The sequence below is a fragment of the Coregonus clupeaformis genome, unplaced genomic scaffold (assembly GCF_020615455.1).
Source record: "Coregonus clupeaformis isolate EN_2021a unplaced genomic scaffold, ASM2061545v1 scaf0053, whole genome shotgun sequence".
Taxonomy (NCBI): Eukaryota; Metazoa; Chordata; class Actinopteri; order Salmoniformes; family Salmonidae; genus Coregonus; species Coregonus clupeaformis.
In genome coordinates this window covers 345,318-370,087 of record NW_025533508.1, presented here as the reverse complement: position 1 = coordinate 370,087, position 24,770 = coordinate 345,318, and the positions used below count along the sequence as shown (strand labels likewise).

General features: G+C 42.3%; 3 protein-coding genes across 3 annotated transcripts; 1 reads left to right on the top strand and 2 right to left on the bottom strand.

Annotated features, from left to right (window-relative positions):
* Positions 1 to 2,084: 2,084 nt before the first annotated feature.
* On the top strand, positions 2,085 to 10,465 carry LOC121543853 (NF-kappa-B inhibitor delta-like). Its single transcript, XM_045212820.1, has 11 exons — positions 2,085 to 2,214; positions 5,541 to 5,702; positions 7,441 to 7,682; positions 7,822 to 8,039; positions 8,227 to 8,332; positions 8,481 to 8,627; positions 8,743 to 8,794; positions 8,923 to 9,089; positions 9,386 to 9,502; positions 9,741 to 9,905; positions 9,995 to 10,465. Exons 1-11 carry the CDS (start codon positions 2,199 to 2,201, stop codon positions 10,064 to 10,066), a joined length of 1,464 nt encoding a protein of 487 aa, XP_045068755.1. The 5' UTR covers positions 2,085 to 2,198; the 3' UTR covers positions 10,067 to 10,465.
* Positions 10,466 to 12,708: 2,243 nt separating this feature from the next.
* On the bottom strand, positions 12,709 to 16,448 carry LOC121573912 (phospholemman). The gene is made up of 5 exons (XM_041886321.2): positions 15,967 to 16,448; positions 14,414 to 14,449; positions 14,220 to 14,294; positions 13,224 to 13,261; positions 12,709 to 12,940 (listed from the first exon to the last, which is right to left on the bottom strand). The coding sequence occupies exons 1-5, from the start codon at positions 15,980 to 15,982 to the stop codon at positions 12,851 to 12,853; spliced, it is 255 nt and encodes an 84-aa protein (XP_041742255.1). The 5' UTR covers positions 15,983 to 16,448; the 3' UTR covers positions 12,709 to 12,850.
* A 783-nt stretch (positions 16,449 to 17,231) lies between these two features.
* Positions 17,232 to 24,770, bottom strand: LOC121543057 (FXYD domain-containing ion transport regulator 6). The gene is made up of 10 exons (XM_041852751.2): positions 24,639 to 24,770; positions 24,362 to 24,418; positions 24,010 to 24,036; positions 22,787 to 22,813; positions 21,115 to 21,135; positions 20,633 to 20,656; positions 19,946 to 20,020; positions 18,997 to 19,033; positions 17,704 to 17,750; positions 17,232 to 17,591 (listed from the first exon to the last, which is right to left on the bottom strand). Exons 1-10 carry the CDS (start codon positions 24,757 to 24,759, stop codon positions 17,581 to 17,583), a joined length of 447 nt encoding a protein of 148 aa, XP_041708685.1. The 5' UTR covers positions 24,760 to 24,770; the 3' UTR covers positions 17,232 to 17,580.

The following is a 24,770-nucleotide window of genomic DNA, read 5'->3' as shown; positions in this document are numbered from 1 at the left end:
TGAGGGCTTTAACTCAGGAACACACAGCTGGGACGTTGAGGTTGGGGACAGTACAGAATGGATCGTGGGTGTGATCACAGAGTCTTGCCGGAGGAAGGGAGAGTTTGGCATGTGTAGAGGATCCTGGGGTGTGGTTTTTAATGGATAGGTATGTAACACATGCTCTAATGGTGCCACTTGTTCACAGATTCGAGCTCCTAACAGTGAGACAGAAACCCAAGAGGGTCAGAGTGCAGCTGGACTGGTACAGAGGAAAGCTGTCATTCTCTGACCCAGATAATAACACACATTCACACACACTTTCACTGACAGAGTCTTTCCATACATCAGGAATGGTTGTACTCTCCATCCTCTGAAGGTTATACCAGTGAAGGTCTCTGTAACAGCGGATACTGCCTCCGTCTGAATCAGGGATTAACATGTTAAATGAGTCAGTAACACTCACCGATGCCCTTCACCTGCTGTAACACTCTCATCAGTCAAATAATGATAACTTATCATTGCGTCCACCTTGCCTATAAACAGCAGGCATAGAGCAGCTTGATTGGAAAGTTTTCCCTTCAGACTATTTAGTGAAAATTGTCACCTATAAAATAATAAGTCACAGTAGGGTGTGGGTGTTCATTTAAGAAAATTGTATTTGCCATTGTGAACATAGGTCACTTGCTGATAAAAAGTTGTATATTATTTAAAAAGTCTGAGTTGGGATAGGCTACACAGATGCCACATTATTTTCAAATCATACAGTTCAAACCATCCAATGCTAATTATCATGTCTCTTAATTAGGACTTCAATTCAATTAATGAAGTAAACAAGACTCCACCGGCTGTCCTCGTCAAGACTGCTCCTCAGCCCTCCAAACACAGAGGAAAGTGGTTGTTGAGCTTCCATTACACTAGATGGGGTTAATGTATCAAAGTCTATCAAACAGACACTAGAGGGCTTCCTAGCCTTTCCATGGGGACAAAGAAACACTGAATCAGCTGTATAAAAAATGATCAAATCCTATGCTGGAGGCTCTGTCCTGTCCTGAAAAGCTAACAAGAGCTGCTAGTAGGCTACAAGGGCTGGGCTGAATTCCCCTTTGATTTTGTCAATCTAGGATAAATTGCCATTGCATTAAAGAATATATGCAGATTGTTCAAATAAATGACTGGCTTAATTATTTCCCCAAATAAACTGAGTTCAAATGGACTTGATCTCAACCATGCATGAGAAATGCTAAACATGTCAATATAAACACATTGTGCTATAATAAGACAAGGCAGTTTCATGTCTTTCCTAGCATGAATGTAGATGCTTATCAGTTTGATAAGGACTAGTGAGTGGGTGTATGGTTTGATGCTGGATTCCCCTCCTCTCATTGGTTTGAGACCAAAGCAGCCAATGAGACTGTTCAGTTAGATTTCTTCCTCATGCAGATACCAACCGCTGCAGTGGAGAGGAAGAGGAACTAAAGGTTTCTAAATTAGGCATATAGGAAGATTCCTACTACATCAAGGAAATCTCTGTTTGTTATTCTCCCTCTCTGTCTCTCTGTCTCTGTCTCTGTCTCTGTCTCTCTCTCTCTCTCTCTCTCTCTCTCTCTCTCTCTCTCTCTCTCTCTCTCTCTCTCTCTCTCTCTCTCTCTCTCTCTCTCTCTCTCTCTCTCTCTCTCTCTCTCTCTCTCTCTCTCACACACACACACACACACACACACACACACACACACACACACACACACACACACACACACACACACACACACACACACACACAAAACACACACAAACAACTTAGAATGTAACCTGGTAGCCAAAATCATCTCCATTCCGAGTTCACTCTTTGAATCAGAACATGCATTGTTAATTCAGAAAATTCGTTACCGGTCTGTGTCGTAGTCGGCCGCGACCGGGAGACACATGAGGCGATGCATAATTGGCCCAGCGTCGTCCGGGTTAGGTGAAGGTTTGGCACTGATGTTGTGCTCTGGCGCACCCAATCGTCACAGACTGTAGTGGGCGTGGTTTTGGCAATGGAGATGGCGTCATCGGCAACGTGTTCTGTGTGTACATAGTAGCAAGACAACAACGAGCCTGTGACAGACACTTACAGCAGGACCAGGAACCACTGCGAATTCAAACCCTGAAGAAGAGACTTCAAAAAAATTTGAGCAAGAGGAGCTGACAAGGTGTTACAAAGAAAAAGGGATTCTGACATGCACTGGCAGAAATGTGAGTGTTCATTATTTTGATGATGAATATGACATTGACTAGCAGGCTACTAATAAGCCTAGATACGAATATTGTGATCATATAGCGGGTGACATTGACAATCAAAAGCTATTTTTTACATTCACTTGCTGCTCAGTTTTGAACATTTATTCCTAATGTCTAAGTTGCACCATTGTTTTGATTCATAAGTGGCAAGTAGGCTTAGGCAATAGCCTACAAGTCAGGACTAACATTCAAAATAAGTGAGGGTTGTTATAAAGTGGGTAGGCCTATATCATATCATACAATTGAGTGCAGCAAACTAATGTGAGATTATTAAATACGTTAATATTAAGAAGTTATGTGAACATTTACAGGCAATGATGAAAACAATAGCCTACTTCTGCGTATTGAAAACTGACAGCGAAGGAAACCCTCACAACCTTCGCCCATGTTCGCTATATCTCAGTTCCCCTTTTAATGATGCGTGTGAAGGGGGAATCCGGATATTCTATTTTACGCACGCAAGAATGAACTTGATTTTGCGCGGAGTGCCAATGCTGGCGACGGGCATAGTGTAGCATACTAGTCATATCTATGCAAAATATTAGTCTAAATAGTGCCACAGTCATTGAGGAAGTTCACTTCGTTTTCTCTGCTCGCCACGGCAGCATATTGAGCCAGCAAACAGAAAGGTCATCGGAATCCCCGCCGCCCACGCGCATGACTAAATGGCCAGGGGTTTCCGTCATTTAAATATTACATCGCAACAGCGTTCAGACAGGGTTCCAGGCAGCCCTGTCTCCTTGTCATGGATCGATTAACTAACGTCCCAACAATGACAACTGTAAAAATCTACCTTTGAAGATGTATAGTGCAATAGGCTTTCTGCACTGACATAATTTGTCTGCCAAATGATGTAACGCTAGGTTCAAATGTACATTAGTCTATACCAAAACTCAAGTAGCAATATGCTTTATAGAGCACTCATAATGTCTACATAATCACTACATAGATGTTTCAGGATTCATACGTGGCATAGCCCTTTTACCACCCTTTATAAAGGGGAATAAAGTGTTTAAAGAAGGAGTAATTGCAACATTTACTCTAATGATGATTCCTTCAATGAAACTAATAGAAGACAACATTCTGTACGCTGTTTATTTGAGTAAAGACCACTGTGATGGGTTCTACTCTCTGTGGTTGTGTAGGTAAACTCGAAAGTGAACATAAACATCACTCAGTTCATTCGGAACATTTAGGTGACATTACAGAATACAGCTGTGACCTTTATTACCTGCTTGGTGACAAAGAACATCTATTGAGGACAGTTCTCCCTCTCTGTGGGTGTTTTAAAAGAAAGACTGGCTTTGGACATGGACAGTAGACTGCCTTTAAGGGTTAACATCCGACTGTAGCTTATCCTGTAACTGTAGGGGGGTTATTCTTTCCTCCAACATGCACTACTAGTCAAATATTTGCATGAGATTATTTTTGGGGAGGCACACCTGCTGTCTACAGTATGCACCAGTAGCCAGAGCTGCCCTTCCGCGTGTAGATCACCCTTTCTTTCTCTCCCCTGTGAGGTATTCCCTCTATTAGTATTCATCCCTCCTACACTGTGGTGAAGGTTGAGAAATTACGTAGGGGGATTCACTAATTACTTTACAGTATCTGATGATGAATTGTATGACGTTGAACTCATTAGATAAATTGGAATAAAGTCTTGAGGAGATGGTCACAACTCATTTCCAGGGTCATTTTACCAATATGAACATGTCACAGTTTGGCAAATTGATTCTTATTTGGAGTATAACAGTAGTAGCAAGTCATTTTTAATAAGAAAATAATATAATATAATAAAATAGGAGTCTCTTACAGTAATGTTTATAATCATTGTTATAAGGAATGAAAATTGTGAATGTAATTGATGTAATGTGTAATTTTGGTTTAGCTGAAAATTCTGTGGCATCTCCTGTCTTATTTTTAGTTATGCAAGTGCCAGTAGTCTGTCTTTTATTCCTTACTCAGAAAGACAGTAAACTGAAGAAAGAGAAAATAAATGAGGGAAAGAATTGAGACAGAAGTAAAACTCAGGTCCAAGAGAAGAGAGAGACAAGGAACAGAATGTTAATAACTCCTGGAGTTTTCACAATTGCAGAACAGAAAGGCAGTTCCTCCTTTATATCCATTTGAGTGGCCTCAAGTGATACCAAACGTTCCTCCCTGTGAGAGGGATACGAAAAGTGAAAACGCAACACACCCCTCACCCAGGCATTCACTATACTCTCGCTCTCAAGTCAGAGATTTTTATGTTCCACTGACACTGTGTTGATGGCACTAGAAAGAGTGTGTTTTTATCACTCCTTCTTATGTTCACCGAACCCTGTTGGGGAATAGAGGAGACTACTGTAGCATTCAAATATGTTATTTAACTAGACCAAAATCTCAGGCTCACCCCCCAAAAAGCCCCCTTTCTATGGCTTGATTGTCTTCTAAGAAAATGACAGGTGATGTGAGATAGCTGTGAGAAACAATCTACTCCATGACCACATTTATGAATCATCACACTTAAGCATGATAATAGTCAGACATTATGTTATGGCTGCCAGCTCAGTCACACAGCAGAGCAGACATGGCCCACGTTTATATGTTCACTCTTCACTTCTGGGTTGTAACGTGCTCTCGGCACACACAGCAGCGACAGGAAGTGCTGTGGTTTACCACAGCCAGCGTAACGGAGCTAGACAGGAAAGAGTCACAGAAAATGTGTAGTGGCAAGCCTCCACATGGTAGTGGTTCTAGTGAATCTATCTGTTAGTTCTGACCTCACAGCCTGTTTTCCTAATGGAATAGGTTCCTCAGAGCTCTCTCTCTACCTGTTTATGCTCCTCGGTGGAAATGTCGCTTTGTCTTTCACGTGTGGGGTGATGACACTCGAGGAAAAACTACCCTGCTTTGCTGCACACAAGCAATATCAAGCTGGAAACCTCAGATACATATATTGTTCACCACTATCTCTCTTTCCTCTGGCTGCTGAATGGAAAAGAAAGTGATGGGGAAAAAGAGTAAACATGATATCATAGATGAATCATGGGAAATCACAGAACTTTGGTTTTTCAATCCAAAAAACAAAGTTGAAGCGTTATCCAAAATTACCACATTACTTCATATTATGTCATAACATTATACCAAGAGCTTTAGCTGTGTCGCTCTGTAGTAATACATGTCTGGTAAGAATAGTAGACCATTGTAGAAAAGCACCCCAATATAGAACAAATGTCATGGTCGACTTCATGACTATCCACCAAAGATCATTCATTGCAACATCACCTCTGTCCCCACAGCACCGAAGGAGAAGCCGTGTTACACTCTGCCTACAGTGAAGAAACTCCTGGAGCAGAAGAGGAAGAGGGAGACCTCCTTGACAGCAACAACCAGTACCAGTGTCCCCACTGCCGCTGTCCTCTCCCAACAGGTGTCAACACCAGAGAAGTCTACCTCAACAGGTGAGTACTGCTTGAAGCGCCCATGTAAGCCATTTGCAACCCAACCAGACCTGGGTCAAATACAGTGAGGGAAAAAAGTATTTGATCCCCTGCTGATTTTGTACGTTTGCCCACTGACAAAGAAATGATCAGTCTATGATTTTAATGGTAGGTTTATTTAAACAGTGAGAGACAGAATAACAACAACAAAATCCAGAAAAACGCATGTAAAAAATGTTATAAATTGATTTGCACTTTAATGAGGGAAATAAGTATTTGACCCCCTCTCAATCAGAAAGATTTCTGGCTCCCAGGTGTCTTTTATACAGGTAACGAGCTGAGATTAGGAGCACACTCTTAAAGGGAGTGCTCCTAATCTCAGCTTGTTACCTGTATAAAAGACACCTGTCCACAGAAGCAATCAATCAATCAAATTCCAAACTCTCCACCATGGCCAAGACCAACGAGCTCTCCAAGGATGTCAGGGACAAGATTGTAGACCTACACAAGGCTGGAATGGGCTACAAGACCATCGCCAAGCAGCTTGGTGAGAAGGTGACAACAGTTGGTGTGATTATTCGCAAATGGAAGAAACACAAAATAACTGTCAATCTCCCTCGGCCTGGACTCCATGCAAGATCTCACCTCGTGGAGTTGCAATGATCATGAGAACGGTGAGGAATCAGCCCAGAACTACACGGGAGGATCTTGTCAATGATCTCAAGGCAGCTGGGACCATAGTCACCAAGAAAACAATTGGTAACACACTATGCCGTGAAGGACTGAAATCCTGCAGCGCCCGCAAAGGTCCCCCCTGCTCAAGAAAGCACATATACAGGGCCATCTGAAGTTTGCCAATGAACATCTGAATGATTCAGAGGAGAACTGGGTGAACGTGTTGTGGTCAGATGAGACCAAAATCGAGCTCTTTGGCATCAACTCAATTCGCCGTGTTTGGAGGAGGAGGAATGCTGCCTATGACCCCAAGAACACCATCCCCACCGTCAAACATGGAGGTGGAAACATTATGCTTTGGGGGTGTTTTTCTGCTAAAGGGACAGGACAACTTCACCGCATCAAAGGGACGATGGACGGGGCCATGTACCGTCAAATCTTGGGTGAGAACCTCCTTCCCTCAGCCAGGGCATTGAAAATGGGTCGTGGATGGGTATTCCAGCATGACAATGACCCAAAACACACGGCCAAGGCAACAAAGGAGTGGCTCAAGAAGAAGCACATTAAGGTCCTGGAGTGGCCTAGCCAGTCTCCAGACCTTAATCCCATAGAAAATCTGTGGAGGGAGCTGAAGGTTCGAGTTGCCAAACGTCAGCCTCGAAACCTTAATGACTTGGAGAAGATCTGCAAAGAGGAGTGGAACAAAATCCCTCCTGAGATGTGTGCAAACCTGGTGGCCAACTACAAGAAACGTCTGACCTCTGTGATTGCCAACAAGGGTTTTGCCACCAAGTACTAAGTCATGTTTTGCAGAGGGGTCAAATACTTATTTCCCTCATTAAAATGCAAATCAATTTATAACATTTTTGACATGCGTTTTTCTGGATTTTGTTGTTGTTATTCTGTCTCTCACTGTTCAAATAAACCTACCATTAAAATGATAGACTGATCATGTCTTTGTCAGTGGGCAAACGTACAAAATCAGCAGGGGATCAAATACTTTTTTCCCTCACTGTACATTGTCAAATCATTTCAAATATTTTCCATTGACATTGACAGATGGCTTGACTTGTGACCCTCCCAGGTGTAGCCAGCAGCTACTCAGACATGGCAGTGGGGTATGAGAGATGGGTTTCTATGGATGAGCACCAAGCCCCCTTGGCCATACAGGAAGGACCATTCTCCCCTATGGGGATCAATTACTTCTCCAGCCCATCCACCTCAATGGACTACAGTCACACTCCGGCCTACAGCCGTCCGATGGCCTCCAGCTACAACACACAGCAGATTCAGGACTACCCAGACACCACGATGCCTCAGCAATTTGTAAGGAGGACTGGTTTCTCGAACAGAAGCAATTTGACATTACATCATCATTTTGACTACTTGTTGTTCACGTGCTATTAAATACATGAACAGTATGTGCTATAGCATTCATGATGATACCAATATTTTACCTTTACAGACGGAGTGTCCAGTGACCGAGGCTGTGTCTAGTTTGGTTCCTTCTGGGCCCCTGCAGACCCCTGTCTACTCCTGGTCGTCGGGGGCCCTGGGCCCCACAGAGCCTGTCCAGCAGGTGTTTAGTGGCCAGATGGATGTCACCAAGCTGGAGGAAGCCAGGATGTTCCTCAGAGGGATGGACTACAGCAGAACCACCTGGCAGGATGATGACGGAGACACGTGAGTGTGTGTGTGTGTGTGTGTGTGGGGGGGGGCTTGTTACCTGATGTTGAGAAAGTAGACATGACTAAGTTTGAGAAAATGTTAAGAGAAACTTGGCAAATAAAAATAAAAGTGTCTCATGTCTCATGGGACTTTACAACATTTTCGACTGAAACCAATTTGTCATGTTGTATTGTCTTGTCAGGATTCTGCATATCTACACAGCCAAGGGCCTGAGGGAGTATGCATTTGCTGCAGCAGAGAGGCTTGCTGAGCTTGGTAGGCTAGACTCCAAGGAACACAAGGGGAAGGTATGCACCAAGAAGACACTTCTACTTTAGAGAACACAGGATTGAGTAAAACATAAATGAGATGCTTCCTCTAAAATAAATGTGTGGATGCCACACATAGTGAGCCTTAGTTTAATAGTATTAACCCCCCCTCCCTCCGGTATCCCAGACTGCTTTGCTGGTGGCGGTGACTGCTAACCATCCGGAAATCGTCCAGGATCTGTTGTCTTTAGGAGCAGATATAAATGCCTGTGATGTCAAAGGTCAAACAGCACTTCATCTTGCTGCCACCTATGGCTTCCCCAGGGTTATGCAGGTAAACCAGCAGCACTGCCTTCAACCAAAGTTATCATCTGTTAGGGCTCAATCTAGATAAATAACAAATGATGTGAATAACCAATCATTTTCAATCTTTGGATCTGTATTTGTAGGTTATTCTCTCCTTTGGGCCTGGAGTGAACCTTGAGGCTCGCAATTTTGAAGGTAACATCCAGCTTATGACAAATGAGAACAACACAACCATTACACAAAAGACATCTGACAAACGATATAATAAGACAACAGAATAAGTAACAACAATAGAATAAAGTATTTTCCCACTCCTGTCTCAGGTCTGACTCCTCTGCACTGTGCAGCCATCTCCCACGGTGGCACCATGAAGACTCTCTCCTCCCTCTCCTCCACGGGGCTGGGTGATGCCAGCCTCCATGCCCTGGCAGAGGAGAAGCTCTCCTGGCTGCAGATGCTGCTCAACACCGGAGCCTCCCTGACCAGCCAGGTACTGAATGCACTACTTAAATGTAACGTACTAGAGTTAGTATTTTAGAGACTGTATTCTACAGGAGGTGCCAGTACTCAATAAGTAGAAAACACCATCTATACCTCAGTCCTCCCAAGGGAATGGCATGGTTCGTTATGGTAGAAAATAAATCACATCTGGAGCTATTAGTCAGCTTTTTTTCCACCCAACCTCACACCTGCAGAAACCTATGATGGGTTTTGAATATTTTCCTCACCTTCGGTGCGTTGCGGTTTCATTTTGATGCTTCATATAGTGTTTTCCTCTGTTTCCAGGAAATCAAAAGTAACAAGACTGTTCTTCACCTGGCTGTGAAGGAGGGGAACATCCACCTGGTCCGCTACCTGCTGAAGATCCCCCTGGCCAACATGAGGGACTTTGTCAACATGAAGGTCAGTGCTGCTGTGAGATTGTCTGCTCTTCAAAGATGTAGAGAAACTGACCTGTGTCCTGAGAGACTCCATGAAAAGAGAAAAGAGAGGTAGAACATCTTCAACAGCGTGTGTACATGTGAAAGGATAAGATTGAAAAGAAAGGGAGACTCATCGACAGTGTGTGCATATCTAGTTATTGCCATAGTGTTGGTATATACTCACAGCTTCATGATTCCCTTGACCTCCTCCCCTGCAGGCCCACGGTCATACCGCGCTGCACATGGCCGCTGGTCTCCATGGCAGCCCACACCAAGAGGAGATGCTGAGGCTGCTGCTTAGCCGAGGGGCCGACCCCAGCATCCGCAACCTGGAGAACGACCAGCCTGCACACCTGCTGCAGAGTGGACTCCATGGGGAACAGGTGAGCAGTCAGACAGACAGACAGCTAATGGCCATTTTGTTTCATTCATATAATCTCAGCTCACCTATCCCTGTCCCATCTGTTTTCAGCTCAAGCTTATCCTGAAGAAGCGAAGTGCTTCCTCTCGTCGACGTGTAATGTCCTTACAGGACCAAGAGTGACCCGGACTACTTTTTATGTCCCTGTGTATCCCTCCGCCTCTTTTCAGAGGAAGTACTGAAGGTCTGTACTGTAGGTTGAATCCAGACATCTGTACTTCCAAGAGTGAGGGATTCTAGCGTATCTTCATGTGAGGATTTTCAAACACCGCAAATCTCTAATATATACTAGGGCATTCACTTTGAAACGATTGTTGTTTCATTGACATGATTTTGGTCACTATCTGAATTCAGTTAGCTATGACGTGTATGCATTTTTCTAGCTTAATGGGTAGCTATTTTATGTTGTTTAATGGCTAGCTAGTAATGAGCAGTGGTAACAGGTGGGATTCCAGTGCCCCCTGATATTACTGTCACTCAGTACAACCTTGATTTCTATGAAATCGTTAACATTATAGTCAAAGCTGCCCAGACTCATTGTGTGAGTACCCCCCCTCCCCCCCACCCCCCCACCCCCACCCCCACCCCACCCCCCAGCTGGAAAGCCCTCCTTAGAGGTATATCTGAGGAGGGTTTCTGGGCTACCACCCCCACTCATACTCTTGTCAAAACTTCCCACCATGGTCAGAAATCATATTGGTTTGTTGAAAGGTGGTTGTTGTTTCACTAAGCATGTGACACAGTGTACCATTGTGCTCATGCTGTCACTGTCTTTATAACTTAGTCTTTACTTTTTATATTTGATATGCTCATAGCGCTCATTGAATAGCTAATATATTATCTCATTCATACTCTGACTTATCGAAAGAACGTTTTCTATTTACTGTGTAAAGGGAATATGTTGATATTGACCACACATGCTATATAATATAATATAATATATACAATATAGTACCAGTAGTATTTATTTCTTAAAGGGCATTATAGGAGGAGTATTTCAGTTATGACTCATTTCGCCTTCAACTAATCAGGTATTTTCAAACATGACTCATGATTGAAAATATCACAACATGTTTTGTGGTGACAAGAAAGCAACCGTCACTTACTCATAGAACTTTTATGACTGGCTCATTTTTTCTTCTCTTTAATCTCCATTGAGGTAGCATGCATGTGCCCTTTGAAATATTGTTGTAGTGAATCTTCATCACTGGAAGTGGCATACAAAATCAAATCAAAAAAACATCTCACTGGAGATATGACACAACATTTCCCCAGACTTGTAGAAGAAATGATTTTCAAATGTGATTTCCCCTAGTTTTGGCACCTGGGCAGTCTTAGTCTACGAACATACAGTGATATTCTTTGTTTGTTCCTAGGTCTAAGGCATAGGCGAGTTAACATGAAGGAGAATAACTAATGTGATCATTTAGAAATGGTACTAGAGAATCTGGTGATTTTGGCTGCTTGGGTCCATTTTGTTCAACGTTTCTGGACTATCTACTACTTGGACAGTTTGTAACAGTGTAGTACTGCTGTTACTTTTCACTGAATGTATCCTTCTGATTTACTGAATTGCCTAAACTTAACGCTGGCATTAAATCTGTTCTTCAAATATCTCTATTTGTCTTCTATTTTACATGTATATATTGATAAAGGTTCAGATTAAAAGATATGGGAAATAACTGTAAACAATAAATCAATAAGACCATTGTATACAGGGTGATTTTTATTGCAGTAGCTGTCTTATTGGTTAGCTCTGGTGAGAATCACTCATTTGATTTTGGTTAACTATTACGCCATTGGCTCAGTATCAGGCATTACTAGTGCTACATACCGGTAAATACAAATAGCTGAGGATAACAGACATTGTACTTGCAGCAAGCAAGTTAGAAACAGCTCTAAATAATGATAATACAGACATTTTATTTGCAGGTAGTTACTGTGCCTCCTTATCTTAATGTATTGACCTTTTCATGAAGCTTAAACTCATACACTTTTAAAATGCCCGCTCCTTCAACCCAAGGTAATACCTTTTTAGTGCTTCAAATGATTCTACTCGTGCAATGTAACTTAAAATGCAATAGGAGAAAGAAAGAGGTCATTGAAATGCAATACTATACTGGTAGCACCCTCTCAGACCCCAGAGAATGATAGGAGACTTCATTCCTGTTTCTGTTTCAAATTGCTGTAAAATTAACATCTGACATGGGGTTGACATCCTTCTCATTGCTACCTAGCACACAACCACCCACGGCAATCCACTTCATTCCATCACAAATGACAGCAGATAGATCCTGAGCCAACCGTCAGTAAAACACAGTGGGATAATGGGGTTGGGTTGATATCTTAAATCATGCTTGAGGTTATTAATAGGTCCAATGTGAAATCCTAAATGTAAAAGACCTCTCTCACGTGACTGGATAATAAAGTTGTAGATTTCTAAAGTGCATTGAGAGTAGTATACAGTAAAACGAGACATGCAATCAACTTTCTTGGGTGTGCATGAAGTCAAAAGCAAGGAAGAGAGAGAACACAGCACTCAGTTCTGTTTCAACACTACCCACATCATGATACAGATTTACAGTGCACCTGAAAGCTGATCTTGGGCCAGGTATGTTTTTTTGTTGCTTTTAGTTGCTTTTGGTGCAGATTGGGGTAAGGATAAACCCCAAATCAGCACTGAAGGCTACTTTACTTTCTCTCCTGGGCAAGGTAGAATGATAGCACCTAATACACAAGTCACAAAGACGGTTAAGAGTCACTTCTTCATCTTGGCTTGATATACATTTTATTTAAATCAAGATTGACAATTGAATCATTCTTCTGGTCAGCTTGGGCTGGGTGTGTAACATACTTGATGTTCCAATGGACACTGGTGTGTGTCAGCCATAAACAAGTCAGTGTGTGTTACTGTGTGTGTTTGCCTCTCTGCAGCACCTCCAATGATGACTCTCCCTCGCCTCCATGCACACTTCGTCTATACTGTTTGAGGAGGCACTGCAACACAAGATAGAGGACAGTGGGTTTCTCTCTCTCTCTCTCTCTCTCTCTCTCTCTCTCTCTCTCTCTCTCTCTCTCTCTCTCTCTCTCTCTCTCTCTCTCTCTCTCTCTCTCTCTCTCTCTCTCTCTCTCTCTCTCTCTCTCTCTCTCTCTCTCTCTCTCTCTCTCTCTCTCTCTCTCTCTCTCTCTCTCTCTCTCTCTCTCTCTCTCTCTCTCTCTCTCTCTCTCTCTCTCTCTCTCTCTCTCTCTCTCTCTCTCTCTCTCTCTCTCAGAGGCTTACCCTCTGTCTTTGGTATTTGGGTGCCTGCTGTATTAGAGCTGAAGACGAGAAGACAAGAGAAGACAGTTATTCACTCTGACACAAGGAGAGAAAGGGAATTAAAGGAAGCAATCCTGGATAGTTCAGACAGTTCAGTTCACCTCAAAGCTTTGTGGAAACAACCACAATGTAACCCAGATCATGTGTGTTTTGACCAAAGAGAAGGTATTTTAGAGAGATTAGGTCAACTGTCTCCATGCACAGAAGGGGTTGTGGCCACAAAGCTTTGACAAGCATAGGATTCAATTTGGGGCAAAATGCAGAGATTTGTCAGGATCTTCCAAATCGGTGTCCTCTCTCGAAGGGTAGGAGAGAGGGAGAGACAGGGTCGGCATGCCATTGGCTGTAAACATACACTATTTGAGGCCATCCACCCACACTGCCAACCCATGCAACAACAGTCCCCATTCTCAACCAAGGGCCCCAAAAAAGCCCTAATGCAGGACATTTCCTTAATATTGTTTGGTTGACAAGAACACTTGATTTTCAACCATTTCAGAGTTAGACCACTAGACTATCTTGAAACATTTGACTGTAACAGGATGCTCTGTATAAGGGTGACTGCTTAATTAGTTGAATAGGTGGGCAGTGTTGTTGGATTTAGGGAGGGAGGGCAGGACTGTAATCTCTTAACCAATAGGCAGCATTCAGACATAGGATCCACTGTGGGAGGGGAGAGAGGGGGAAAGGGCAGACATGGTGACAGTAAAATAGTATTCGTAAAGCCATCCTGTATTTGGTGGGGACTCCTCTTCCAAAGTCTGATGCATTCCACATGCACAGGCGGAGCAACTGCCAAGCCATGTGCAAACTCTTACTTGGAAGACGATTTTGAGCATGTGAGTTTTTTACCTGTTGAAGAGATGAAAAGTTACAGATGTCTAGGATAACCTTCAGAGAGTTACGGGTGAGCATGTGACAGACTAGGCGGTGTGTGTTTCCCGCAAGCATACTTACTAAGAGCTATTAGGATACCCGACACAAACAAGATCACACCAATGATGACCCCTGTAGTTCGAAGTGTCTCATAATCTGAAACCATAAAAAAATCTATAAACATGACCATTAGTAGTAGTAACATGGTACAACTCACATGCCATGTATGGTGTGACTCAAATAACAAATGAATCCATTGGGATGAATTCACTCACCATATTCGAAGTCACTTTGATCATGAAACATTGATTCTGTACAGAAAACACACATTATTAGTCAGAACAAACAACCATGTATAATCCACATTTGGCCTAATAATAAGCCATTTAGCAGACGCTTTTATCCAAAGCGACTTACAGTCAAGCGTGCATACATTTTTTGTGTATGGGTGGTCCCCGGGATCGAACCCACTACCCTGGCGTTACAAGCGCCGTGCTCTACCAGTTGAGCTACAGAGAACCACGAAGAATAACAAGGTTCCAACATTATGTAATATAAGTTATAAAAGATGGCAGGATCTTGCAGTACTGGAGAGGAGAACAGCCAATAGACCGAGTCGAAACTCATGGGAACGCCCTTTTGGGATGGGAGTCGGTTCAGCACCATGGACAGCAGAACTCGACCGGTTTTGGGAAAACGTCGGAACATGAGTAGCCTAATGTGGACAGATTTTGCTCTCATATTAATTACTGATTCTAAGTTGGCATACTCACGATAGCGATGAAGGCAATTGCAATTTGAGTTAGTGCGTTATTTTGCTTAATGTGATCACACGAATGGACCAATTGGAAATCAAATCAATGCGCTACACCAACAGGAATATATTTTGCGTAAATCTTCCAGTTTACTAGGCGTTTTCTTTAGACGACCACAGCCGTCTCAGCGCTGCTGACTAAGGAGCGCTGATCAATGCAGGGTCTTTGCTCAGCAGAAAAAGACCGGCCACAGAAAGTGGATTAGAAGCGCACGAGGGGCGTTCAATGCAACGCGATTTACAAGACAATCAATCAAGTTGCATGTATCGATTATCCATATCGGTTGTGTTCAAAAATTGAACAATCCTAATAATTGTTAATACAATATTTTATTTATCCACTAAAGTGCTGTCCACACCCCTGGTGCTGAACTGTGCTCCAACATCTTCAGATGAGAGCTCCCAGCCATAGTTCAAGTAAATAGGTATGCTATCTCTTGACTTTACCGAGCAGAAGGCTATAAGATCATATTGGCAGCACTTAAACAGAGCGTCGACAATGCGACTTTATGTTGCTGAGCCCCCACTTTATGTAATGGCTTAGTTGGCGCGTTCAACTTCTCCCAAGCGCACTATCCCCTCCCCTCTTGCACCCTGATGGGCAAGCCAACACAACCATTCACAAATGATAAGAAAACTATTAATTTACAAATGTTAAGCATGGAAATACAGTGAGTAATACGTAATTTGAAAAATAATAAGCAATAGGTTCATAGATTAAACGGAAAGGGATCCAAAACATGGGAAAAGTAGCCTTTATTGGCGCTCTAGCAGCAATGCACCAATTGTTCATCATTTCCATGAAGTAGAAATTGATGAGATAAGTCTAGGAGCAAGCTTAGCCTAAATAATTGATGTGCAAGATTCAGCCTGTGCAAAGAACCTGTACATAAAACACAGAACTGAAGAAAAAAAACATTATGAAACTCACTATGTATTTTTAAATGTTTTGGTCTTTTTAGATTTAAAGATGCTCTAGCATAGGCTACATTCAGAAAAAAAGATTGGACAAACCTCCTTCAGTTGCCATGACTGCAGTGTGGATATACTCAGTATGTCTGCTGAGTCTCTCTTGCGCCCGGATGCAGGTTTTCAGGTCAGCGGACAGAAAATGGGAAGACGCGCACTTCGGAGGTGTGGAGGAGTAGGATGGGAAGAAAAGAAAGAAAGAAAACTGCGGCTCAATAAAGTAAATTGCACCAACACCTAGAAAGCATGAGGGGGGGTCCTCTGGTGGTGAAGCACAGGCACTGCATTCTGTTACAGGCTATTCAGTGCTGCAGCCTCAGTCTATTGAGGTATCCCCCAAAGATTGTGTGAAGAAGAAGAAAAAAAATGTGCCAGCCAATGCGGATAGTATTCTACTGCGCTCGAGTAGACTACTATCATCATGCCCTGAAGAGGCGTGGGAAACTGCAAGGGAAGGAATGCGCTAACAGGTCTCTCCCTTTTCCACCCATTGGCACCTCTCTCCTCCTGTACTGCGGCACGAGGAGAGAAGATATCCCTAGCAACCGAGCAACAAGGGAGAGGCTGTGCACAAAGGAATCCCCGTCTTCTCATCTATATAAAAATACACAGAGCAAATGTATAGTAGAGATGAAAACATCTGCAAGTCCCTGATGGTGGTGTAGGCAGATAATGCATGTGATCTTTTATGCAATCATTTTGCCTCCAGTTTAATAAGCTACATTATTTCACAAGGAATGCCTTAGCTAGCCTAAATTTGAGTGACCAAGTTAATTTAGGGGAATTCTTTACATTTCAAATGGGAATTGTTATTTCAAGTATTTTTCTAATGAAATGATAAAAATGTTTATCTTATGCAGTCAACACCCCTCTTCTTTCGATTGTGGCCACTTTCATAGATGGAGGAAATAAATGTGTCCCTATTGAAAAGCTGTCTATGACAGGTCCCTTCCCTCATCCATCCTGCAGCTAGACCCCCTTTGGCCAAGAATATACCAATAACCATAACTGGGTTATTTTCATGATAAAATTATAGGCCACTTTTGTTAAAGCACAAAACAGTCAGATTAGCATGCAACAATGGTTCTAAACAATAGGCTACAGCATGTTTGATGTTACTGCGCTTGTCAGGAGGTTGAATGAATTTGTCTACTAATGCCTGCAGAAAGGTGCAACATCAGCAAAAGAGGTGTGCTGCATATCCATTAGAACTGCGCTACTGGGGCAAGACTGTGCCAGTGGCAGTGACTGACAGGGAGACCATCTATGCCAGTGACTGATACTAGGAAAAGTTGGAACACAACACACAATTACCAATCTACATCACTTTATTTAACAGTCTGGAAATATTACAATTTAAAATAGTCATAAATAGTCAAGTTCTAACTTACAAAATCACTTGTTCATGTGTGTTTATCACATATGACAGGAGGTTTAATATATAGCCTACAATTAAAACAACCCTACTGCATCAACCAATTATTTCCTAAAAGTTCTGTCATTGTAGATTCATTCATATAGAAAAAAAGAGAAAAGCAAAAAATTTCAAGAGAACATATCAGCAGGATGGAATTTAAAAAAGGAGCCTTGTGCTTTCTGGGAGATGGCCATAGTAGTCCTCTACTGTCCGATGCTGCCGCCTGGTGGCGAGACTTCACATCACTGAGGACCTGAGAGCAGATAGGTGTCATGATGAGATGTATTTGTTTCATAAATAAAAATGATACATACAAATCAGACGTTTGATATGGCAATGAAGACAAAGATATAGATTACTTTTACCTGTCACAGGCCCTGCCTCTGTCAGTGCCTCAGGTACCCCAACAGGCCTAAGAGAGGGAAATTGAAAACAAACTGTAACTAACAGGTAAACCACTAGAACAAAATCACTACTTGGACAGTGATAAAAAAGTATACAGTACCTAACCAAGCCATCTAAACCCTAAAACATAGGGGGAAAATGTATTGAAAATCAAACTGAGTACTGAAGCTTCTGTCTAACTGTTAAGAATATTCTAAATAGCTCCTCTTACGAGTCTTGAGATGACACTTTAACCTCTACGGGATCGGTGTCCCGTATACAGGTTAGTTGAGCTAATGCGCTAATGTGATTAGCATGACTGTTGTAAGTAACAGCAAACTTTCCAGGACATAGACATGTCTTATATGGGCAGAAAGCTTAAATTATTGTTAATCTAACTGCACTGTCCAATTTACAGTAGCTATTACAGTGAAAAAATACCATGCTATTGTTTGAGGAGAGTGCACAACAACAAAAAACTTATCACTGCAACTGGTTTGATACATTCACCTCTGAAGGTAAATAATGTACTTACATTCAGTAATCTTGCTCTGATTTGTCATCCTAAGGGTCCCAGAGATAAAATGTAGCATAGTTTTGTTTGATAAAATGTAGGAACTGGGTCCTACAGTTTGAACCCTTGCTGTCTCTGGCTACACACCCACCCCGCCCTGCCATCTAGATGTGTGAAAGTTAGTGTATAAGCTATTGATCCATCATGTATGACATTCCTGGGAGTGTGTAAACTTACATTTTGTATTACCATATCATTTTTGTATGTTCTCTATAGTTATGTACTTGAAAATGTATCAATTGACCAATTCGGCAGACTTGATACAAAATAGTCCAGTATTGCAATGCTTCACTGGATCAATCTGAAACGTTGCACACACACTGCTGCCATCTAGTGGCCAAAATCTAAATTGCACCTAAACTGCAATTTATATTGTGGCCTTTCTCTTTTATTTCAAAGATGGAACAAAAAACAAATAGTTTGTATTATCTTTTATCAGATCTAATGTGTTACATTCTCCTACATTAATTTCACATTTCCACAAACTTCAAAGTGTTTCCTTTCAAATGTTATCAAGAATATGCATATCCTTGCTTCAGGTCCTGAGCTACAGGCAGTTAGATCTGGGTATGTCATTTTAGGCACAAATGGAAAGAAAGGGTCCGATCCTTAAGAGGTTAATAGCCTTACAATGAACTCAGTCATGGTCTCTCTCTGCCATGTTTTAATCAACACTGTATCTCTTCTTCGCCCAACTTACCGTGACTTCGGACTTGATTTGCATTGGCATTTCCGGCCTGCAGAGAGAGAGAGAGAGAGAAATTGGTGTGAAAAAGAGCTACTATGATGGAAAGCTGATATACTCTCTCCATCCTAGGTGTCAAAGACACATGCCTGGTAAACTTACACTAGAATGAAAAATACTGCCTGGTAAACTAACACTAGAATGAAGATACTATAGCAACCGCTCTGTATAGAAGTTGGAATATTGGTATATTACATATTTTACAAGACCCTATCCTATCCAGTTAAAAATACACAAACTAAGTGCTTGATTATTCTAAATCTAAATTATTAGCTTGGACAGGACACTACAAACCCAACGCCTTCTCTTTGCAGGGGGCAGAGGGAGTGCAGTAGCAGGAGAGGGGGCACTCCCTCTGCCCCCTGTGGTATCTATGACTAATGTATGGGCTGACTAATGTAATAGATGCCTGGGGTAAGAGTTAGGGTGGCTGGGGGACTGCAGCTATGCCTGGGGTGAGAGTTAGGGTGGGTGGGGGGCTGCAGCTATGCCTGGGGTGGGGTGGATGAGTGCAAGGGCAGGAGATGAGGAGGGAGGGGACAAGGCTGCATAGTGTCCAGGCCAGTTTTAGTTAGTGCCCTAGATGTGCAGACGTCTACACGGCAGAGAGGTGTTGGGTGTCCTGGGGGTCTGGGCGTTGTGCAAGGCATGTTGGCCTGCGTCCCAGCCCCCGGAAAGTAACTGATCCCAGGCTTGTTTATAAGGACTGGACTGGTAAAGAGGGGCTGTCCACTGGATCAGCATGTTGAACAGCGCAGAAATACCATCATTATGGAATGAGATTGGTACAGTAGAAATAAACTTATGACACTAATCAAATGTTATTTCAATGGGTAATTAAAATGTAAGTGTAATACTTAAAATTGTATTTTAAGTATAACCGTACTTAGGCCGACAGACTTACTGACGATGAGGACAATGCCCATGACAAACAATACCACAGCGAAGATCAGTCCACCGATCCTCAGAGATTCATAGTCTGAAACAGAAATACATTTTTATCCCTGCACACCAAGGCCCACTACTACGGAACATGTGCAAGTCACAGTGTAACTTAAAATATCTCATTCAGTACATACGTATGCACTGAACCCTCTTAGGGTGTATGCAGCATAGCTATGTAATTATCACACAATCACATTCCTATGAGATCATTCAAACATATGCTCCTACTGTTTATGCCACGATTCATATATCCATCAGGTTCATACCTATAGATATCTATAGTCTGATTGATATTACTGCCTCAAACATGGAAGAATATTCACTATAAGAGCTGAATACATCCTATAATGTGTCTGAGAATGCATAGACCTACTGAAGACAGGATAGAGCAATGAACGGGTTTGATGACAGAATCTCTATAATGGTTGTGATGTGTTTAGCAATGAGGCTACTACAACAGAGTGGGCGGGACTATAACTGTTTGTCAGTTGAACTACGGAAGCGTGGCCCGAGGGGTCAATGTTTTCCGACGCTCCTGAAAAAATGGAGGGAAAATGCGAGCCTTCTTGACCTCCCAGATATTCCCTGAGAAGTGTCACGTTTGCCCCCTGTGGAGTTAGTCCATGTTGATCCATCCCCCACTCACCATAGTGAAACGCAGCGTCATAGTCTGGGAGGGGAGAAGAGGAGGAGGAGAGGGATAACATGAAAACCATATGAACTTAGTGACTCTGCATTTTGTAGAATGTTATTATTCACAGTTATTCAGTGTACATTGAAATTGTAACTACAGTATTAAAAAAGGCACATTAGACAACTTGTCCCCTCGGGAGCCAAAGCAGATTGGCGACAGAGCTGTGCATGGCGCCAGATGGAATGCATTGTAAAGGAACCGCTGGGAATTAAATCTAATTTAAATCGCACACACTCATAGTGGTCCCTTTCAATGGAAACTCACACACCAAGTTTGGAGCTAAACTAATTCAAACGTTAACTGAGTTGAGTGCAACTGGTGTGAAAAAGATGGCGAGTGACCAAAATGTATGTGATTTAACTCTTTGCCAACATGCTCTTTAAAGTGAAATACAATCGATACAGTAATATTCATTTGAAACAAGAAACCTTTACCTTTTTCATCCATCGTCGATGCTGAAAAAGAAAAGACAGAAAGCATTAGTGATTGACAGACATTAGCTCTGACTGTGTGCTTGGTGTGAACTATGAAGCTTTCATGACTGATATTAGGCTCTGTTTACTTTCAGAACTGTAGTCAAGTGTTCCAGAGGTTTGCATTGAATGTAACTAGTGACTACTGTACACATGATAGTAAGACTGGTTGTAGTGTTCTGTGCTTTTAAAAAATATGGTCCACTTGTACTGAAGGTTTAGGAATGGTGCATGCATGATGTGATATACAGTGCATGCTTTTAAATACAATCTGGCAACACTCAGGTGCCTCTCTCCTCATATGAGTAAAGGGGAAGCTGCAAAATGCAGTGTTCAATAAGCAGCTCTGTTGAAAGCAGTTATTCATGGAAATGCTACAATGATGCAAGACACCACACAGAGTTGCAAGTCCTGATGCATTAATAACCATACCCACTCTGCAGTCATTTCTAAGGCCAGTGACCCATGTCAGCTCAGGTAGGCGCTGTAATAAAGCAGACTTTACTGTGTGTATGCGTGCGTACATGTTGGCTTGTGCAGTGCGAGTAACCATTTGGGAATCAACCAAAGGTCACATTTTTCCTTACAATACCATTTAGATTAAGAATCTAAATCACATGGATGTCACGTTATCTGGATCACCAAACAACAAATAAATGACTCCTGCTCCATGGAATACAGAGGTAAAATAACCCCTTCTTGAAGATTCCAAGGTGTAGTACACTAATCAATGTTCAGCTCTCTAACAATGAAATGTTCCTCTGATTGGCTCATCTCGTATCTGCTGACATTTTCATTTAGTTTTCTTCTAAAGGATGTCAGAGAACGACAACCCGAGCCAGCAGGGCTTTTTATGGTGCAGTAGATAAGCCTAATGTCCAACAAACACTTCCGTTTGGTGTCAACCCTCTCCATTACCAGGGGAACTCATATCCTGCCCAAATCACCCTGTTGACTGAGGAGAAAAACAACTAATGTAGGGCAATCTGCTCAGGAACAAGTCAGCACAACACAACCCAAAGTACAGTGTAGGAGTGCCTAGTGCCACATGCTACTACAATATGGGAGGCTTGGCTGCATACCAAATGACTGATTGCTCAAATCCCTCACATGAGAAAATGCCTAATCCTGGCCAGGAAAGCAAAAAGGCTCTTTCTTACAGCAGTCTAGATGAGCCTAGTTCAAATGAACTGGATTTAATCATAACTTGAAATCCTTACACAATAGTACTTAATCAATATAGTTGTGCAATCTGTAAGTACAGACAGAGCAAAGCTAGTTACTCTATAGACAGCCATACTCTAGGGCAGGGGTGTCAAACTCATTCCATAGAGGGCCTAGTGTCTGCTGGTCTTTCCTTTCAATTAAGACCTAGACAACCAGTTTTTTTGCCATAGCATTCTTTAAATAATCAAAGATTGATGATGAGTTGTTTATTTGAATTAGCTGTGTAGTGCTAGGGCAAAAAACTAAATCTGCACCCAGGGGGGACCCCAGGACCGAGTTTGGGAAACCCTGCTCTAGGGCAACTGACCAGCCAATAACAAATATGGCCATGCATTCTCAGTGTCCATTCCAAGACAGACAACATTCCTTTATGACACCACTGAGGCATCCAATACAACAAACTTACCTGGCATGTCCCTGCCTATAGATGACCCTGTTAGTACACAGGCAGACCAGAGACCAGCTCATTCTTTAATCACTGGCACTCTAAAGACACTACAGTTTGCTAAAATATATGACACTACACACTTCCCTCTATCACACTGCAGTGTCTCCCCTATTTGCATTGGTCACCCACCACTGAAATATACAAAAAATTAACATTTTTCTTTATACAGTACCAGTCAAAGGTTTGGACACACCTACTCAATCCAGGGTTTTTCTTAATTTTACTATTTGTAGAATAATAGTAAAGACATCAAAACTATGAAATAACACATATGGAGCATGGAATCATGTCATCATGTCATCATCAGATGACCTGGCCTCCACAATCCCCCGACCTCAACCCAATTGAGATGGTTTGGGATGAGTCGGACCGCAGCGTGAAGGAAAAGCAGCCAACAAGTGCTCAGCAAATGTGGGAACTCCTTCAAGACTGTTGGAAAAGCATTCCAGGTGAAGCTGGTTGAGAGAATGCCAAGAGTGTGCAAAGCTGTCATCAAGGCAAAGGGTGGCTATTTGAAAAATCTCAAATTTAAAATATATTTTGATTTGTTTAACACTTTTTTGTTTACTACATGATTCCATATGTGTTATTTCATAGTTTTGATGTCTTCACTATTATTCTACAATGTAAAACATTGTAAAAAATAAAGAAAAACCCTTGAATGAGTAGGTGTGTCCAAACTTTGACTGGTAGTGTATATATAAATGTACATGTATGGAAGAACCCATCCGAAGAACCCATCCGCTGCAACCCCCAACCTCCCCCCACCGCTGCTGAAAAAAATCCTAGGGGAAACACTGCGCTGTGAATGACCGTGCCAGTTTCGTGTTAAAACAAAAATGTGAAAAGTCTGGATGGGCCAAAGGAGAGGGTTGGGAAACCCTGCTCTAGGGCAGTGTTTCCCAACAGCACACATTTTTGTTGAACACCTGATTCAACTCATCGAGGGCTTGATGATTAGTTGACATTTGAATCAGGTGTGCTTGTCCAGGGCTACAATAAAAATGTGTACTGAAACAAAAAAAAAGGGGTACTCAAGGAGTTGGGAAACACTGCTCTAGGGCAACTGATAAGCAAAAAACAAAGATGGCCGTGAATTCTGTGACCATTCCAAGGCAGACAGACTGCATTTCTCATTCCTTTATGACACAACTGAGGCATCCAATGCACTGCCAACTTACCTGGCATCTCCCTGCCAAATCCTGACCCTGTTAGTACAGACAGACCAGAGACCAGCTCATCACTGGCACTAATTTTGACATTTTAGTCATTTAGCAGACACACTGCTTAGTAGTGAGTGCATACATTTTCATACTTTTTCCTCCCGTACTCTAAAGAAGACATTACAGTACCCTCAACCACACTGAGAATGACATGTTTTTAGTCTGCTACACTGTACCAATACTAATATCAGCACTGTCAGTGACTACAAATGCATTTGTCTGGTTCCTCAGTCACCATTCAAGTGCTGGAGTCATTTGAGAGAAAAGCTCAAACAAAGAAAGTGAAAGTACGTGAAAGAAAAAAGCTCACCCAAAGCAGGAGAAACACAGGAGCAGAATGCCACCAACAGAGAAAGATCCATGTCACCTGGAGACAAGGGGGAAACAACCACCAGAAACATTAAGGACCTCACAAAGACAACAGACTGAAAGTGTTGTAGAAAAATGGCAAAACAGAAAGCAAATACTTTATTTGAGAAGGTCAATCCCCTGGAAGGACTCAAGTTGATACATGACAAAGACATATTTCAAGCATAACGTAATGGAAAGACTGCTGGGCCCATAATGAGGAAACACAACAGGCTTACATAGTTGTCCTGAACAGAGGAGTGTTGAAGTTCTCCCACCACCAGTGTCTGACAGGTGTGGTTGTGGGGGGAATAGGTGCAGATCCCGGTGGTTTAACGTAAGCCTTGTTGCTGAACACATACAGCTTTGTA